Source organism: Sinocyclocheilus grahami, unplaced genomic scaffold (assembly GCF_001515645.1).
Source record: "Sinocyclocheilus grahami isolate Dianchi unplaced genomic scaffold, SAMN03320097.WGS_v1.1 scaffold1044.1, whole genome shotgun sequence".
Taxonomy (NCBI): domain Eukaryota; kingdom Metazoa; phylum Chordata; class Actinopteri; order Cypriniformes; family Cyprinidae; genus Sinocyclocheilus; species Sinocyclocheilus grahami.
The window spans coordinates 216,403-236,028 of NW_015506223.1; the positions used below are offsets into that span (position 1 = coordinate 216,403).

The 19,626-nt window shown below is 37.2% G+C and overlaps 1 protein-coding gene and 2 long non-coding RNA genes across 3 annotated transcripts in view; 2 read left to right on the forward strand and 1 right to left on the reverse strand.

Moving 5' to 3' along the window:
• The window catches only part of LOC107566064 (CD81 protein-like), a 21,330-nt gene extending 10,494 nt beyond the window's left edge, over positions 1 to 10,836 (forward strand). Inside the window, exons 2-8 of the mRNA XM_016251440.1 lie at positions 705 to 804; positions 7,087 to 7,184; positions 7,366 to 7,440; positions 7,547 to 7,630; positions 8,067 to 8,129; positions 8,334 to 8,417; positions 10,810 to 10,836. Coding sequence (XP_016106926.1) covers positions 705 to 804; positions 7,087 to 7,184; positions 7,366 to 7,440; positions 7,547 to 7,630; positions 8,067 to 8,129; positions 8,334 to 8,417; positions 10,810 to 10,836 — 531 coding nt within the window. The remainder of the gene's footprint in view (positions 1 to 704; positions 805 to 7,086; positions 7,185 to 7,365; positions 7,441 to 7,546; positions 7,631 to 8,066; positions 8,130 to 8,333; positions 8,418 to 10,809) is intronic.
• Positions 10,837 to 11,845: 1,009 nt separating this feature from the next.
• On the forward strand, positions 11,846 to 18,716 carry LOC107566073 (uncharacterized). The gene is made up of 3 exons (XR_001606457.1): positions 11,846 to 11,859; positions 17,516 to 17,524; positions 17,868 to 18,716. It is a non-coding gene; the product is annotated as an uncharacterized lncRNA (long non-coding RNA).
• A 73-nt stretch (positions 18,717 to 18,789) lies between these two features.
• LOC107566071 (uncharacterized) lies at positions 18,790 to 19,166 on the reverse strand. Its single transcript, XR_001606456.1, has 2 exons — positions 19,090 to 19,166; positions 18,790 to 18,982 (listed from the first exon to the last, which is right to left on the reverse strand). It is a non-coding gene; the product is annotated as an uncharacterized lncRNA (long non-coding RNA).
• Between the last annotated feature and the right edge of the window lie 460 nt (positions 19,167 to 19,626).

Below are 19,626 nucleotides of genomic sequence, written 5' to 3' on the forward strand. Positions count from 1 at the left end.
GTTTCAGAAAGGCGGGGCATAGAGGAGAAACAATAATGTACAGTATGTGGAAAATAATGTGTTTTTTTTACTTTAAACCGCATAAACACATTTCATTACACCAAATACACACAATAATGTTCTTTTTAGCAGCATCATATGACCCCTTTAATAGTAGTAGTACTATCATTACTATCATAGGGCCCTAGAAATTGCCCTGAGTGGTGGCAGGAATCCAACAGTGTAAAACTGGGAAACTATACTCAAACGAAAGGTCTTTTGACTGAGCTTTAACAGATGAGTGTCTGCTTTCCTTGTGAGCAGTAATTAGAGTTTGTTTAATGGTGATGGCGGCTGAACTCTACAGCCTGCTTTTCCTTTCATGGTTTGGCCTTCAGCTGTCATTTCTCAGGTTTAAGAGCGGAAGGATCCTGCCAGAGTGGAACATATCTGTGCCACCTCTCCATAACTGCAGGAAAAATGAAGACAAAGTGTACTGAGTTTTTCAGGCCTTAGATAAAGGTCTGACAGTGTTTTCTTATTCGTTTTTGTCAAACTAATTCATCTTGAGGAACTGAACTTGAGCTGACGTCATTTAGCACATATCGACATGTAATGTGTTGTTTAGTGATTTTATCTGATGACGATTCTTCAAAAATGTCCTCTTTTGTGTTCTTTGGATCTGAAACGAGATCCTCTGACGATCTTTCGCTGTTGTTTTGCAGTTGATGGGCTCGCTGGTTCTGGCTGTGGGCCTCTGGCTCAGACTTGATCCAAATACTGTGTCTCTTCTAGGAGAAGGCGGACCTGATACCTTCTTTATCGGTAAGTAATTAATTTATAATATTTCTCCAAGGCCTTACAGACTGTATGTCTAAATTTGTGTTTCAGAGGGCAGCATCCAGTTCTCCAAAAGTACTGATTTACTTCTGTCTCTTGTCTTATATCTATTTATATATAGGGGTGTGATATATATACAAATCACACCCTATATATATTTTTTTTTTTATTATTAAAACAAGTAATTTGTGGTTTCCCACTGTATCTCTTAAAACAGAAATAAAGGGATGACAGACAGGAAAACATGTAATATTGTAGATTATAGTAATTTTCTCTCTTATCTGTTATATTTTCTGTTATGTAGCTTATTTATTATTATTAACTTTTCACTCAAATTGTTATGCTGATAATATATTTTTAATTAAAAAGCTGTTAAAAATGTTACAAAAACATTTACCAAAATTATAGTATTTTAATCATATTTATAATTAATATAAAACCATATATTATATATTTAATATATTTAATCAATGAGTTTTAAAATTATATACAATTATATAAAAATAAATAGGATATTTGTATGGATTCTGCAGTTCTGAAAAATATGAATTTAATTAAAATAATAATAATAATAAAAAAGAATACACGCATTTAATTTAGTGCTTTCAGAGTTTTGGACCCCACTGTAGCCCTTAAAACAGAAATAAAGCAGCGTCAGACCGACCTAGTGTTTATTGGTACTGGATGGAAACATCTGAGGCCACTCAGGGTGGCACAGTTTCCACGGCCTTCTGCCCAGCCCTCGTGAGACACACCGAGTTCTTGTACATTTCAGAGGCTGGTGTTTCTGAAAACAGGAAGTGACATTTCAAGTTGTGCATACATGGAGGAAACCACAAGGCTTCAGGTTTGCTGTAGCAACAGTTCAACCTGGGAGGAGAGAGAGATACAGAAGATCATATCTGGATGCAGAGGAGAACAGAACTTCACGGTGTCAGGAAATATTCGTATCCTCAGACAGCCTCATCAAGGTTTGGATCTGTGGATTTGGATCTGTGGGTTTTAGCACTTAAAGCTGTGAAGAGAAGCCAGTGTGAACGAGCATGACTCAAAGCCTCAGCAAGATCCCAGTGACAAAGTCACACATTTCTCATCAGCCCAGATGAAGAAGCCTGCAAACCACAGTCACACACAGTCATGTTTTCCATAGTTAGATACAAATACAACCCACATACATTTATATTCATAGACTTACTGAAACTAGTCAGTTTCTGTTTATGTCATTATGTATTCACCCTTATAGTAGCATTCTTCCACTATATATTTATATAATAATAAATGTACATCTAAAATTATTTATATATATATATATATGACATAATTTTATTTTTACTAATTATAATTGTTACTTAGATTATAGTGATTTTCTCTCTTATCTATTACATTTTCTATGATGTAACTTTTTTATTATTATTAACTTTTAACTCAAATTGTTATGCTGATAATATATATTTTTTATTTAAAAAAGTTACATTAGAAAATATTACAAAAACATAGCGGAGCTATGTTATATCAGTATCAGTATAAATTAAAAATAAATAGGTATTCATAAATAAAAATATAAAACTGTCTTTACATTTTCTAGCATTAAAGGCATAGTTCACCCAAAAAAACATTTTTTATTTGTTAATTTGCTCATTCTCGTGGTCATCCAAGATGTAGGTGACTTGTTTCTTGAGTAGAACAGTAAAGAAGATTTTTAGCTGAAACCGTGGTCTTTGGTAATTCATAAAATGTAAGTCAATGCCTACCATCACTTTGAGAGTCAAAAAAAAAGCATATCAGACAACACACAATTAATACCCATGGCTCCTGACGATATGTATTGCAGTCTTATGAAGTAAATAATTGGTCTGTCCAAGAAACTGAACATTGCATTTTATGAGTCCCCACGGACCACGGTTTTCTTCTACTGTTTTAATGAAGAAAAAATTCACCTGCATTGGATGGCCTGAGGGTGAGTAAAATAACAGCACATTTTTAACCCTTTAATTTATTTTATTTGATATTATTTCATTTCATTTTTTAATATTAGTGGTTTTAAAAAGGTTGTGTTATATGCAATTACCCTTGTATAGTATCTGGGTGATTCTCACGAAACCATTAAAACACCACGGCACTAATGATTTTAAATATAAAACATGTAATTTAGTAATATAAAAAAGCATCAGAATAAAGACAATACTGTTCTCTACCTTGCACAATGTGTAATTTCAACTTGAGAATTCATTATTTTTCCGTTGGCTGAACGTCTGATGCATATCGCACACAAAATTATAAACACTTCAGGAGTTTCGAAGTCCTCATCGGATTGGTTGAATTCTACAGTATTTCCGGAAGACGTGTGTGTCGCATTTTTTAACGTTCCGCCTGGAAACAAAGACACCATGATACCATGAAATGTGATTGGTTGCTTTACCTGTCAGTCATGTGGCCTCTTGAGTGGGTCTTGGCCATTCAAAGCGGCCAAGGCAGAGAATAGGCTTGTTCGACTTCATGCGGCGCCACAAAGATCGGCTGCTGCCTGTCAAAAGCAATGCATTCTGGTTACAAAATTTGTCCGACTTTGGTCGGCGCTGCAGCCGCCTTACGATCACATGTATCATCAAAGTATCGCAAGAGCAAAATGAGACCAGCCGCCGAGGTCAGGTGCTGCAGATGCTCAAAATCGGCTGCGAAAGCCTTGATGACGACACGCTCTCATTGGTCAGATTCTGCGATGACAAGCATGAGGTGTGTTGCGTGTTTATTCGAACAATTCAATTCCAATAATGCTCACAAATCTGTTTTTATAACAGTAAAGCTTTTGTAGTGTAGTCGCACTGTTATATTGAGTCACGTTTATCAAAAAACACTGATAAAAGCATATATACCCCCACTTTATTGGTATTTAAATAGTATATGTTTATGTTGAACTTTATTCATGAACAGATGGCGCCGTATTAAGCAGTATATAAAAAGTGTTTCCGTTGCTCATGAAAACGTTTCGGAAACATCTGTGTATTTGACAAATATTGCATTTATTTAATTTCCTCTGTGATAAGAGTATGCAAACACTGCGAGAGCGTCATTACAGGGAGCAGAAAGTGTCCAACTTTTAATTCCGCCCCGACTGCAAGCGGCTACTCTCGCCAGCGGGTGGCAGGCTAGTGTAGTTCATCTCGAACAAACCTATTGTCTTACTATAGGGAGATGAGAGGGTCTGTATTACTTACTATTGGAGAAAGCATAACGGCTAACTTGGATCATGTGTGCTGTAATAACCAATCACAATACAGCTTTGACGTCATATACAGTGCATTCCAAACGGGATATATCGCCCTCCGAAGGGCACTTCGGAGTGAAAACAATCATGGCCGCCATATTGAAGGGTCGTTCCAAACCTGAAGTGCTCAAAACTGGCCACTTCAAAGGGCCCTTCGGAATGAAGGATTTCGAATGATTTCGAATTACAACTGATGGACACTTCGGGCTTCCATGATCCTTTGCGCAGATTCTTTGCATGATGACGGTGCCTCCGTGTGGGCACGTGATGATGACGCAGAAGGGCACTTCAAGAAACAGTTGTTTAGTCCCGTACACCCTTCAACCCTTTGAAGCTCTCACTCCGGAGGGTAAACCCTTTGAAGGGATTAGGGTGTAGGGATGAGCCCTTCCGAATGGAACGCAGGGGGAATTTCAGTCAGAATTGTGCGACACTCAATCACCGTTTACGGATCCCATAGGAATGAATGAGAAATGCCGTGAGCTGAATCCCACCTGTCGCAAAAATTCAGTGACTTCTCTTATAAAACGGCATTTTTTTCATGGTAAACTCTAAAAATAGTTCAATCCAAAAGTATTGTTTAGTGTAAAACATGTTGAAGATTAGCAGATAGGCTGTCGATTCATTAAATTATAAGCCGTTTCCTCTAAAAAGCTGTTTATTCAGCGTAGTAAAGCCTCTCCTCCATTGACATCCATTAAAAAAAAAACACCTCTGGTCTCCTTTTCCACGTACTGCCAGACCGGAAGCGTTAGCTTTAGCCGTTACACTTTTTCGGCTAATGGTTGCAGGCTTGCCTTCTAGTGGCTTTGGTCAAGGTTTCCAGACGTTCTGCCGTCAGTCTGAAGGTCTGGCTACGCGAGAATAGGGTTAACTGGACCATGCTAACCATCCAAACTTTAATCATCTGGAATAAACCATCTGACAGTGCTGACATTAACCAGTTCAGGCTTCTTAGTGCTCCGTGTCTAAGCACACACACACACACACACACATTTTACATGACTTTTAGATTACAGTCAGCAATGACAAAGGATCGTCTTCTCCGCAGATACTGTGGTAACAGTGTAAATGTTATCAGCGTGTGACAAGATTGTTTTTACTCAAGAGGGAAGATAAAGGTTGTGGTCTCTCTCTCTGTCACACTTTGTTTTCGTTCATCTCAGTTTTACTCTTTTTGTTTCCCAAATGCTTGAGATAATAGTGAGTCTTTTCAGCATGATTAAGTCACAATCTCTGCACAGAGGAAATATATGTTCTGGGAAATGAATTTTTATTTTGTTTTAATCTGTTTGCTTCTATATTTAGTGGTGTTTGCAAAGACAAGTATCATCATTGCTCATGCTGAGGACTAGCATTTTGAACAAAGTCCTAAACTTATTAGCATTATTAGTATTAAAGATATGAATGACACCTCAAATCATGTGACGTGTTTATGAGGCTGTGACTTTTATGAGGGTCTCTTTTGTTTAATCGAACAGCAGGGACTTTTCTCTGTTTGCAACAATCCGCTTGTGTCTAGTGATGGGGATTTTTAGTGACTCTTTTTGCAGCTTATATTAGGGCCTTTCGCACCGCAGGAACCTTTTCATAGTACCAGAACTAATTGTGGAACTACCCACTTTTCGGCGTGTTCGCACTGCCGGAACTGGGAGCGATTTTAGTACCGGACTGCCTTTTTCGAGAACCAAATTAGCTCCTACTCCGGAGCAGGGTCTAACCAGCACAACTGGTACTAATCGTGACGTAAGTAGACATTGATTTGCCAAACGTGTATGAAAACGCCCTCACCCGCCATGATTTAAAACGCCGTGTAAACACTGTAAGCATGCCAACTTATTTCGCAAGCATGGAGAACAGCGATGGATGGACGGACGCTGAAGTGCAGGCACTTGTAGCAAATGTAGCACTGTCAGTTGTCGTTGGAGATTCTTAGTCCTCCTTTCCGTTCTTTCAATCGTTTTACGTATACGTCGACTTTCCATGTCCACTGTGAAACCCGCGAGACACAACCAAAACACAGCTCCGATCACAGCATCCTCCATCCTCCTGTTGTCCTCCATCCACCCTGGCCTGAATGATGCATATGATATACTAAAGGGTGACATTGCAAGCAGCGAAATAATTACTCATCATCTGCCTTTTTATCCTATTTAATGATATTGCAAGATAGAGGGTCGCAATATCCCCTACAGTCTCTCTCTCAAGAGAGCTTCGATCTCATTTCCAGACTTCCCACCTGTCCCAGGTCTCCTGTGGCATAATTATACCAGCTCAGGATGAACTCCCCATGCTGAACTAAAGAGCTCATGTCTCTAGATTACATTTTGAGGCTGGAGTCTGAGGAAGCTGATCCTAGATCAGTGAGTACCAGGAAGCGGACTCTCCATGCCCTGATGTTGACTGAACCTGTCAGGCATTAGACTTTGTCGTGGCTTTGCTCTGTTGCGGAGGCAGATGGGAATTCATGCGCCCCACCCTCTCTTTCTGTTTTGCTCTAATGAGGACAATAAGTTGATGGAAGAGGCTGGAGTGAAAGGCAGTGACATCATCTTGAAGGGTTGTATGCGGTCATGCTGTGCTCAAACACATGCTGTCATCTCCCAAAGAGACTCACGTAACGCATTTGCTTCCCTCTGCTGGTGACTGGGTTACATTACATCCTGCTGAAACCACAGCAATGTAGTGGCAAAAAGGGACTAACACCAGGAGAAATTAATTCTTAAATGTTCCAATTCACATCAATGGCAGTTGCTTGGCTGGAGCAGGACCAACCAGAAGTACATGATTTGAAATCTGCAGGATCTGGATCTGGAATTTTTTATTTGACACATCCCTCGCCCCTTTTTGAGTTTATTAAATATTTGAAGTATTTTTAAATAAATTATGCTTTTGCTACCAATAGCAATAAGCCATATTGCATGCTTTTTTATCATATTTAAATAAATTTAGCATTAGTTAAAGCATTAAAATGTCTCTGTGTGTTCTGGTGTCCTGTGCAGGGGTCTATATCCTCATCGCGGCCGGGGGTCTGGTGATGCTGGTGGGCTTCTTCGGCTGCTGTGGTGCCGTGAGGGAGTCTCAGTGTCTTCTGGGATTGGTGAGTGTGATGTTCTTCTCATTTTGAGTTAACCAAACAAAACTGTTCACTGACAGTAAACTTGAGGATGATGTTGTTTTATTTAAAACATCCTGTATTGAGAATAGAAAAAATGAAGAAACTAACTGTTTGGAATCTAAAGCAGACGTAACCCAGGTACTGTGTCTCTCTTTCATGGCAGTTTTTCGCCTGTCTTCTGGTCATCTTTGGAGCAGAAGTTGCTGCAGGAGTGTTTGGGTTCCTCAGCAGAGATGAGGTACTACTAAACTACAAAAGATCCCAGTCATATTGATTCAGAGCTCATTTGAAATAAAATCAGTCTGACTTTTACAACACACGTTTTTATTCATTTGCCATTTTAGATCATTAAGGAAATAAAACAATTCTATGACGAATCAGCAGGAAACAACGGCAATAATGCAACCGTCCAGTCCTACCATATCATTGTGAGTTTACACTTTTTACTGCATAACAGGAAGAGTAAATATAAAGCGTAAAATATTAACTAAATCAATTGCCCTATAACATTTTGAATGTTAATTAAATATAAATAATATTTTTTATTGTTTTATTTATATTTATTTTTTTGTACATTTCTGTTTTGCTTTATTTTTATTATATGCTATTTTTATTTTCATTTCATTTTTAGTTTTGGTAAATTTACTACTTAAACATAAATCAATTTATTGCCAAGGAAATATCTGTGATTTTTGTTTCAGTTTGAGTATTCGTTTCAGTATTTGAGTATCAATTAGCAAAAATGACTTTTAATAGTTTTAGTTATCAATAACAACACTGATATAAATATAATCTAAATTATGTTTATATATTTGTCTAACCTTATTATGAAATATTTAAATTTGTAACACTTTAAATCTGCAGTTGAACTGCTGTGGCTCACCTTCAACTCAAAGCAGTTTGTGTCAAGACGTCGTATCAAACCAGGTGAGAAAGACTGAAGCACAGATGAGGGCCATTATTTATGCAGTTAGTAGAACACTAGTATGTTTGGCACTTGTAGAACTGTATAACACTTCAGTTAGTGTGACATCTGTTCAACGTGCATTGAAACCGAATTATTTAGGAAGATGTGGTATTGAGATGCATATTATCAATCAGTCAGTTATCAATCTGTTTGACTCCATGCAGACATGTCATGAGGCCATTGAAGAGTTTTTCAGCAGTAAGCTCTTCATCGTGGGTTATGTGGGGATTGGAATCGCGGGAGTCATGGTAAATACCATTCTGTCATTAACTGTAGTCAATATAGTCCGTTTTTATCCTGATCCTGTATAACTTTCAAACGTCATAATTTGAATACTTTAAAATACTTTTAAAGCAAAAGATGATTTTGCTTTTTTTGGATTATGTTTTTGAAACTATATAAACAAACAAATAAATCAATGTTTGGGGTTTGTAAGACGTTTTGAGTGTTTTTGGAAGAACTCTCTTATGCTTATCAAGGCTGCATTTATTTAATCAAAAATACAGTAAAATAAACACAACAGTAATATTGTGAAATATGATTACAGATTAAAATATGATATTTTTCTTTTAATATATTATTATGATCAAATAATACAAATAAGTCGAAGCTGAATTTTCAGCAGCAGTGTCACATGATCCTTCAGAAATCTTTCTAATATGCTGATTTGCTACTCAAGAAACTTTTATGATGAAGGTTCAGAACGACACGCAGATGCGCACAAAACTCACATGTTGGTGATCTTCAGAAGAATCCATGTATCCATATCATCCAGTAAGCCCTCTTAAAGGGACAGTTCGCCCAAAAATTAAAGATCTATAATCATTTACTCACCCTCATGTTGTTCCAAACCTGTATGTATGGAAGCCCGTTTCTGTCACTGAATAAAAAAATTTAAATTATAATTGGGACTTTTTATCTCGCAATTCTGACTTTTTTTTCTCAGAATTGTGAAATATAAACTCGCAATTCTGAGAAATGAAGTCAGAATTGCAAGACATAAACTGAGATGGTCCTCACTGCAGAACACAAGATCCAGGAGGCGTGGTTGGATCCAGATCCAACTCCTCCCACCTTACATATACCTAAACCTACCCGTCTCCATCCCCTGATCCCTAAACCCACCCATCTCCACCCCCTAGATGTGGATCCAACCCCGCCCCCTGGATCTTTGTTCTGCTGTGAGGGGCTACTGCATAAACTGGCAATTCTGACTTTTTTGAAGTCAGAATTGTGATATAAACGCGCAATTGCGAGTGAAGTCAGAATAGTGAGATATAAACTCACAATTCTGAGAAAATTATTTTTTGTCTTCTCAGAACTGGACTTTATAACTCGCAATTGTGAGTTTATATCTCAATTCTGAGAAAAAAAGTCAGAATTGTGAGATGTAAACTCGCAATTGCGAGAAAAAAAGTCATAATTGTGAGATAAAAAAAGCGCAATTACTTCTTCTTTTTTTTTATTCAGTGGCGGAAACAGGCTTCCATATGTATGAGTTCCTTTGAACACAAAAGATATTTTGAAAAATGGTGGTAACCAAACAGCTGACGGTAGCCATTGGCTTCCACAGTATGGAGAAAATACCATGGAAGTCAATGGTTACTGTGAACTATAAGGTTACCGACATTCTTCAAAATATCTTCTTTCTTTGTTCAACAGCTGAAAGAAACTCATACAGGTTTGGCACAACTCCAGGGTGATTTTTAGTTGAACTGTCCCTTTAAGTCTTGCTTCCCCTCTGAATTTCTCCACGTCCTTTCCACTTTCCGTTTGAACTCACGCTAACACCGATGATCGGGTTTCTGTTATGTAATAGCCGGGCTCATCTGAAGCCCCCACTGATAACGGTACACCCTGGTATTCTCTGGCATGATGGAGCCAAATCTTCTCATTCTCAAGCTGGATCTTATGGTGTAGAGTTCCCTGGTTATTTTACACATGTAGCTAAGACTCTGAAGATCCACTGACACTGTCTTGTGCATTCTACCGTCTATAATTGGCTGCGTCCAACCATCTGCACTGTGAATACAATATGGATCAGACATGAACAACATTTGAATCATTTGCTTGATTCTTTCATTAATTGAGGATGGTTCATGCAGAGTCCTTAAGTGGAGTAATTAGAAGTCGAGTTGGTTAGACTTTATTTTAAGGTGTCCTTGTTACTGTGTAATTATACATTTAAGTACTGAGTAATATTAATTAAGTACATGTATGGTTAGGTTAAGGATTAGGGTTTGGTTAAAATGTAATTATGCATAAATTGTTGTTGTTGTTGTAAGTACATGTAACGTGTAACAAGAACACCTTAAAATAAAGTGTTACTGAAGAGTTGTTATTTTTATTATTTCAACATGCATTTATATAAATTGCATGAATAAGTTATAAATGCATTGGTTGACTTTAAAATAATTGGGAGACTGTCCATGTGAATTCCTCTGTACACACATTCACTTATTTAATTAGATGAGGGGGGGGGGGGTTCGTAGTTTTTGTGATTTTATTGGATAGGATGGTGAAGTTGAGACAGGAAGTACTGAGAGAGGGAAACAGGATCAGGAAAGGAACTCAGGTCACTCGAAGCACATCTGTGCCATATGTCGTGTTTTGAGGTTAAAAATTTGATTTATTTCTCAGATTTTCAACGAGGTCTCACACTGTTGAACCCCACATTTTTAACCTAAAATTCTGAATTCTGAAATGAACACTGAAGTATCTCCAATTTGTAATAAATCAAATTTTCCACACACTGAACTGAATTGGTCTTACAGCAATGCACAGGTCAACGCACAGTCACATTAGCCATATTTCAGCAACATTTCGCAGGCAAAAATGGCCTATTGTCAATAGTGTAGCAATGCATCAAGTGCAGCTCACACAGAAGTCCCTTTCAAACCAAGCAGCTTTCTGTTGGTCAAAGTGGAAAATTCATGTGACCAACTTGAACATGAGCAAAATCTACGTGGGGAACTTCTTTGCCCTACCCAAACAGGCAGATTCCTATTGAAATGTCTGGATTTCGCCTGTAAAACTTCGCCGAGCAACAGTAAATGTGAGTGTATCTTCTTCAGTCTTACATTCTGTGTACATATCTGTGAGAGTTTCATAAGTTGTCATTGTAGTTGTAGTGATCATGAACATATGTATTGTGCGGTTAATGTGTATAGAGGCAGGTTTGGCTAGTGTACAGCAACTTTTGTTTCATATTATGCATTTGAAGGTGCCTTTTTTATTTATCCGAAAAGACAACATAGTATTTGGTTGAGCATTTTTTTTTTTTTTTAATGAAAGGATTGGAAAAGGGATGAAATCCCTCTTTTGTTATTTATAATGGGGCAGCCATTGGTTGGTCAGATATATTTCTGGTGGTGCGTCACTTCTGAAGTTCCTCAAGTTGAAGTGGCATTAGAGTAGCGATTCGTCATAGTCGATGCTAACAGAGAGTAATGCATGAAACAAGTGTTCCGTTCACATTCAATGTTGATGTAGATCTATCCTCATACCCACAAGCAACCCTGTTCAGACTGTAAAATAACTAGTATGGAGCATGTAGTGTGGCTTTCGAGTAGAGGCTTTGTTGTAAACTATTTTTAGTGTGTTATTCCTACACTTTGTGTAAACAATGTTGAGATTTTTTCTTACTGTAAACATAACACTGCAGTCTTTTGATGTTAGTGTTCATAATTTGTGTGTTTAATTTATTTTTCTGGAGAGCAAGTTCAAAACAGCATTCAGGTTTCTCAGGAACACTGCAGCATGAGAACAAATAAACTTGTTTGAAGTTTCTGATTCTTTTGTTTTTGCCGATTTCTTGTGTTCATGTTGCCGATTGGTTGTCAGGCCTGTCTGTTAAATTTAATTATATATGGGTGGCCCGGCTTTTCCGAGCAGACTGCCTAGGATTTACCACAGGACCTTAGTCGGCCCCCTCATCACATGACATTAATACTGCTTGTCTTTTTAAGTGATTGCAATGGAAGGCTCTGGAAGTGAAATGTTAGTAGCACAATCAAATCCATGTTGTATCACATGACATGGGCTTAAGTCTTATAGTGTGTGTGTGTGTGTGTGTGTGTGTGTGTGTGTGGGTGGGTGTGGGTGTGGGTGTGTGTGTGTAAATACCCACACTGTGTGAATTTGACACCAGCTTGTCAGTAGGTATAATGTAAAGCTTCTGCTACTCAATTCATTCTAAATATAGATCATGCAGTGTTGTCATGTTATTTAGGCCCACCAAGTAGAGTTTGCCAATACCTCAGTAAATCTTTATGAGCATTAATTAATTAAAACATTAAAAACTGTAGTTGTTTTGATATGAACTATTTGTTTTAAATATTAATTTAATTGAAAATTTCACATTTTAAGATAATTAAATCATTAAGATACACTGAACAAAATTATAAACGCAACACTTTTGTTTTTGCCCCCATTTTTCATGAGCTGAACTCAAAGATCTAAGACTTTTTCTATGTACACAAAAGGCCTATTTTTCTCAAATATTGTTCACAAATCTGTCTAAATCTGTGTTAGTGAGCACTTCTCCTTTGCCGAGATAATCCATCCACCTCACAGGTGTGGCATATCAAGATGCTGATTAGACAGCATGATTATTGCACAGGTGTGCCTTATGGTGCGTTCACACCAGACGCGAAGCGAATATGCGCATCGCACCACTCGCTCTAGATTACTCGCGGGATGTTTTTCGTGTCGCGCGAATAACAACAGCGCGATCAACCATGCTGGAGATAACTACAATCGCTGTTTTGTACCTGTTGTCAAAAAGTCTCAAATACGATGGAAAGTCAAACGCCGATGTGTCTGGGTTCACAGCACCATCCATAGGAGGATGAATAACATTAGGATCCTGTATTAATGTGTGTTACATTTTACTACTGTATATATACACTGATATTACTATTATTTTTATTATTGATAGCAGCATCTCTGTAGCCATGCTAATAAAATACAACTACCACTACAACTGATTTTAATTGTTTTCTATGCTCCAGACCTATATAATAACAGACGGCTGCAATAATGCTCTCTTCTATTGTCTGATTCAACTGGACGTGCCAATAAGCTCTTCGCTGATTGGCTTGCGCGAGAACTTTCCGCTCAAGTTGAAATTTTTGAACTTGTGCGAAAGACGCGATTGAGGCGAATATCTCGCGTTCGCGGCAAACGTGTCACGCATTTCGCGTCATTAGCGTCGCCTGGCGCGAATTCGCCTCTATTCGCGTCTTTGCATTGACTTTGTATGTAATCTACTCGCGCGAATAATTAAATTTGCGTCTGGTGTGAACGCACCATTAGGCTGGCCACGGAACTTGGATGTTGGCGAAATAGAGCAAAAACAGACGATATTGTCAATACTATTACTAAACTCACTTAATATTAACTTCTTAACTTCTTATATTGCTTTAAATTTTCATATGTTGTAAATATAAAAAACAAGAACTCATAAGGGGCCATTTTTGCCCTCATATATTAAATTTGATAAATTTTGATGACATTTTGCCCCAAGTTCCAATTAATTTCTGACAGAGCTGGTTACAGTGTTGCGAAGTACCTATAATTATTTATCATAACTATGTCTGAAAAAATAATAAGTAATGTCAATTAGATTTGGCATGCCTTTTAATAACATATATTATAATTGAAAATATTTACATTTGAAATGTTTTGGATTTGAATGTTGCAAGGTTAAAAGTGCAAACATATCATTGCTCATTATTTTAGTCAATATTCCTGCGGTTTGTTTCACATACAATTTTTTACTGTTCAAACGCATTTCTTGTGGAAAAAAGGTACGATGTTACTCACTTACATTAGGATTCAAACATAGAATTCATATTCTGTATTTTCATATTTTATTCTATTTTTTTTTTTTTCATTTATTCAACATATTCTATATTTCTAATCAATATAAATGAACATGTTAACACTTTATTTTAAGGACCAATTCTCACTATTAACTAGTTGCTTATTAGCATGCGTATTACTAGCATCTTGACTGTTTATTAGTACTTATAAAGCACATATTAATGCCTTATTCGGCATAATCATATTTTAGATCCCTAAATCCACCCCATTCCTAAAGTTAAGTTTAACTTAGTAACTTCCTTACAAACTATTAATAAGCAGCAAATTAGGAGTTTGTTCAGGGACAACTGTTGATGATATGAGCAGAAGTTCACACTTTGCACACAGAAGACATTGTTTCCTGAGCAAAACCCTACTACAGTCCCACTCTGCACTGCAGCTGTGTGTGTTTTCCAGCTTTATGCTCTGTACTGCAGATCTCTTTCCAGCAGATGCCTTTCCTCAGGACAGATTTAATTAGATATCAGAGTCAGGCAGATGCTGTCATGTTATTTCCTTTCTGACCTTGCATGATAAAAAAGGCACAGCAAAGCACTGCATGTCAACATCAGATATTAGTGTAATGGGAGCACATGGGGGATCGTGGCTTGCTTTCTTTCAGGAGCAGCTGCCTTATGCCACATCTGTGACGTTGATGTATATTAAACAGATACAGTCTAATGCACTCAATGCTTTCTCTGTACTTCCTATTAGAGATGTGTCTCTAGATGAAAGTGCATTCCAAAACTCAAGAAATGTAATTGCATGCACATTATTTGTGTTTCTTCAGTGGGAATGCTGTGGGGCGTTTGGAGCAGATGACTGGAACCTCAACGTTTACTTCAACTGCACAGACAGCAACCCCAGCCGTGAAAAATGTGGCGTGCCCTTCTCCTGTTGCACCAAAGACCCAGCGGTAAGAGATGAATTTGTATGGCAACGGACTGAAAGTGTATAGAAACTCTTGTGTGATGTTTCAAGGGATAGTTCACACACAAATGTAAATTTGCTGAAAATGTACTTATCCTCAGGTCATCCAAGATGAGTTTGTTTCTTCATCAGATTTGGAGAAATGTAGCATTACATCATTTGCTCACTAGTGGATGCTCTGCAGTGAATGGGTGCCGTCAGAACGAGAGTCCAAACAGCTGATTAAAAACATCACAATAATCCACACCACACCAAGAAACAAATCCACCATTAAGATGTTTTTAACTTCAAACCGTTGCTTCCAGCTAAAATACCTTGATCTAAAATATAGCTTTTTCCAATGAAAAAGTTGTCTCGCCTGAATCAGGAGAGAAATATGCAGAGTGGTAAACAAATATGTGGGTATACTTTGAAGTGAGAGGACAACAGGGGATGGACTTTTTCACTGGAGAAGTGTTGTTATGGATTATGAACTCATATTTTGGCCAGAAGCAATGCCTTCAAAAAAATATATATATTTTTTTCTTCCTGCACACAGTTTTTCACTTCACAAGGCGTTAATTTATGGACAGGTGTTTAGAAGTGCTTTAGACTGTTTTGGCTTGTAAACAGTGCTTGATCTGTGCATATTTCCCTCCTGATTCAGAAGAGGCTACTTTTTCACTGGAGAAAGCAATATTATGGATAGAGGACTCCAGAGTATTTTAGCTGAAAGCAACGGTTTTAATATAAAAAACATCTTAATGATGTGTTTGTTTCTTACAAACATGCAGCTTTTCACTTCACAAGATGTTAACTGATGGATTGGAGTGGTGTGGATTACTGTGATGTTTTTATCAGCTGTTTGGACTCTCATTCTGACGGCACCCATTCACTGCAGAGCATCCACTGGTGAGCAAAGTGAGTACATTTTCATTTTTGGGTGAACTTATTCTTTTAACTAATTCCATTTTTATTTGAATGTGATGCAACTGAGGCTTTCTTTGAAAATTTCGCTACAGAGATACAGCACTCGTCATCTTGCTCCGCAAATGTTAATCCTGTTCTTTCCTAAGCACAATTTGTATGCCACTGTCTTCATGGTTTAAGAGAGACTAAAAGCATGAGGGGGGAAAGTGCAAACAATACATGACAAAGAGTGAAACAAAAGGGGACTATTAAACAGGATTTGGTCTACGTGAACGGAGTAAAAATAGCATTTCACAGACAATAAACAAGCACTGGAAGCACAACATCTACAGCAAAGAGGACTGAAATAATAGCCTGTTATGAGCTATTAACTCCTAACAAATAAACATCATAGACATTAGATGATTCGATTATGAGCTCTTCTCTGAATGCAGCGATTCATCATTTCAGTGTGAGGGAAAATGCATTTTCAGTCACTGTAAGTTAGAATTAGAAAAGCAGAACGAAATAGTCATTTAAGTTTATAACTGTTTAAATACTTTAAGGAGTAAATAAAGAGTTTATTAATTTCTGGAATGTTCGAATGGAATGTATTAAAACCACATGGACAAAAGAAAAGAGCAACAAGATTTTCAGAACTGAATTGCAGACAGGAACAACAAGTATTTATAAGTCATGAAGATTCAAAGTATGACAGGCACATGCTGTTACTAGTTTGTAAGGAGGAAGACTTGGAGGAAAAATGACTAACTAACTTTGCTATTTCCAGTCTTCCCCACACTGGAATTCTTCTGACTGTCAACATACTTCCTTCAAGTTGAAATGTTACCATTTTCTTCCATTAATTACACATCAGATGGATTATCTCGGCAAAGGAGAAGTGCTCACTAACACAGATTTGTGAACAATATTTGAGAGAAATAGGCCTTTTGTGTACATAGAAATAGTCTTAGATCTTTGAGTTCAGCTCATGAAAAATGGGGACAAAAATAATGTTGCGTTTATAATTTTGTTCAGTATAATTCAATTATTTTGTTACCACTTGTATTCCATGCTACACAAGCACCAGAGTCAAATGGAAATGCCATTTCCATTTGTAATTGTATTACTATCCAGCAGGAATTACTGTATGCCTTTAAATACAGAGGTCAGAAAATAAACCAATTTTTATTGTAAATTACAGTGTAACTACAATGAATCTCATTTTCAAAAAATTGCATTTAACACATACATTAGTCATACTGGCCACATCGCCACTTTAAAGCAGGACTTCATTTTGACTTGTGTTTCTGGCATGAAATGCACGTCAGCTGCAAGTGCATGCTATGCAGGAAGCACGAGGGCAGAATCAGGCTAAAGTTTCATCTGCAATGCACAGTTGGCACTTTTCACCAACACACATGTGTTCTTAGTTAACACTCACCAAGCATTTTAGAGTTTTCTTTACTGCATCTCATGCTTTATTTGAATCTTTAACTTTGTAATTTTGTTTTAAAGCACACATAATATAATGCATACTGTATAAAACTTTTATTCTATCTATTTTGAGCTATAAATAAAAGCACATTTTATACTTCAAAACTGATAACTTCACAATTATGTCTATTTTTACTAATTTAGTCTGAACTTAGTTCTGAGGTAGTTTTGTTAGGTAGAATTTTTTTTTCTTCATATCTCTGAGCACCACCTTACTTTCAAAGTATATCAGTCATTTTTACATACTTTACACTTATGGATTGTGTTGTCTATTTTAAATCATAGCCAAATTTATTAGAAATGTTGAGATAATAGTTTATCCAAAAAACATCATAGTTTTGTGTCATTCCAAAAAAAAAAAACCAGCTGAGAACTTTTTAAATGAATGTATTTGCACATACTAACAACAAAATTAGGAACATTGTGAAATAAACAAGAGCAAAACACATAGTTTTTAGTTATGGTCCTTGTGTCAAACCACTGTTCAAATAGTTTTGTTCCATATTTCTTCTGTTTAGCATACTCAAATACCCAGTTTCTGGAATGGTTCAAGATGTTCAAGATGACTCTTAAGTATGACAATTTAACAAGGTTAGGTTGAACATAATGTCTTTTAATTCTGTAAAAGTAAAGACTCACTTCAGCAGGAATCAAACATCCTGTCTCTGTGTGTGTGTCTCTTCAGAGTCATATACTGTATAACAATGTCCTCATAGGTATGTCTCCACGCTAATGTCCACATTAATCAGCAGTGCCTCCGTTATATTGTGTATATACAAAACCTCACAAGAAAGGTAGGGCAGAAACTGTTAATGGATGACATATGTATAAAAAAAGATATTGCATGATTTTCTGGCCCTTTGAGTGCATGAGTCATGGCCGTATGCTTTCAAATCAACCCTCACTGAGGATAAATCTGACCTCTATGACCATACATTTCCAAAAGAAAAAGAAACAATCATGTGCAATGATATAGCTTCCTGAATAAGCCAGTTGAATATGCTATAGGTAGCATGTAAAGACATGAACTTAAACTCTAAGCCATTAACAGTCTTCTCCAACAACCACTTGTTTCAAGACACTCTAACAATTATAAAACACATAATAGTTTGTGTGAGATGGCGAAAATGTGCCCTCACAGAAAAAAAAGGTATTGGGGTGGTATACACCTTTGTACCTTACTTACCCCTAAAGAGTGCATAGTAGTACCTTATAAGAGCATATTAATACTTAGTGGTACATATTAATTTTGAAAGAGTACCACCCCAGTGACAACTTTTGTACCTTTTTTTCTGAGAGTGTATGATGTCCTATAACTTGGTTTATATAGAATCTTTTAACCTTTATAGGTGATTTTGCCTTCTCATACAAATTATTACAAATTGTAATGAGAGCAGGTTGGTTTGTTCTCAGATAATTATTCGCATCATAGCTGCGTTTGTCTTTAAAGTTTAATTCAGGTGGTTTCATAGCTTAGACAGAGTAAAGGTTGAATGGGGTTTGTCCCAAGAGAAATTCCCCAACACCGATGAAATAAACCACTTGAGCAATTCCAAAGAGTGGAGCAATGACCAGCGCCCTGCAGCCGGCACTCTTCAGAAAAGCAGCTGGCCCTTCTTTGCGCATTATCTTTCTGTATGAACAAAGAGTGGAATCATCATTAACACAGCCGAAAAAGAAAATTGCATTAATTGTTACGGATTCTTTTTCGCAGAATGTCCATTAACCAGGTTGCTTTACCTGATGCAGTCTGCCACACCATTGTAGGTGTCTTCGTTTGCAATTGTATTGAGTGACTACAGCCGGGTTTTCACGACTGGATAGAGATGGGATCAACTTTAGTCTTTGCACATGAACTAACATCTACACAAACAGGTGTTCTTCAGCAAAACTTGAAGACTCACACACAAGGACTGACTGCCACAGCCGCTGTACATCCAGCCACACAGCCTGAAATAAAAGACCAGTAAAAAGGCACATCATCGTCCTCAGATGATGTCTTTCCCAGCTTGTTGATGTGGGCAAACAGCGGAAAGTAAATCGCAGAGAAAGGGATGTCCCTGTAAGAAGATCAAATGTCTAAAAGTAAGTCACAGGAACCTACAGCTTTGGACTGGATTGACTTTGGATTGGTGTCTCTTTATGCAAATGGTGTAAAGTGCTGACATGCAAGTTATGTTGCATCATGAAGATGTCCTCGGGAGCTTTAGATTTTAGGAAAAAATTAAGGTCAAATTCTAACAAATTTCTAAAACTACTTACCTCTGTACATTCCAA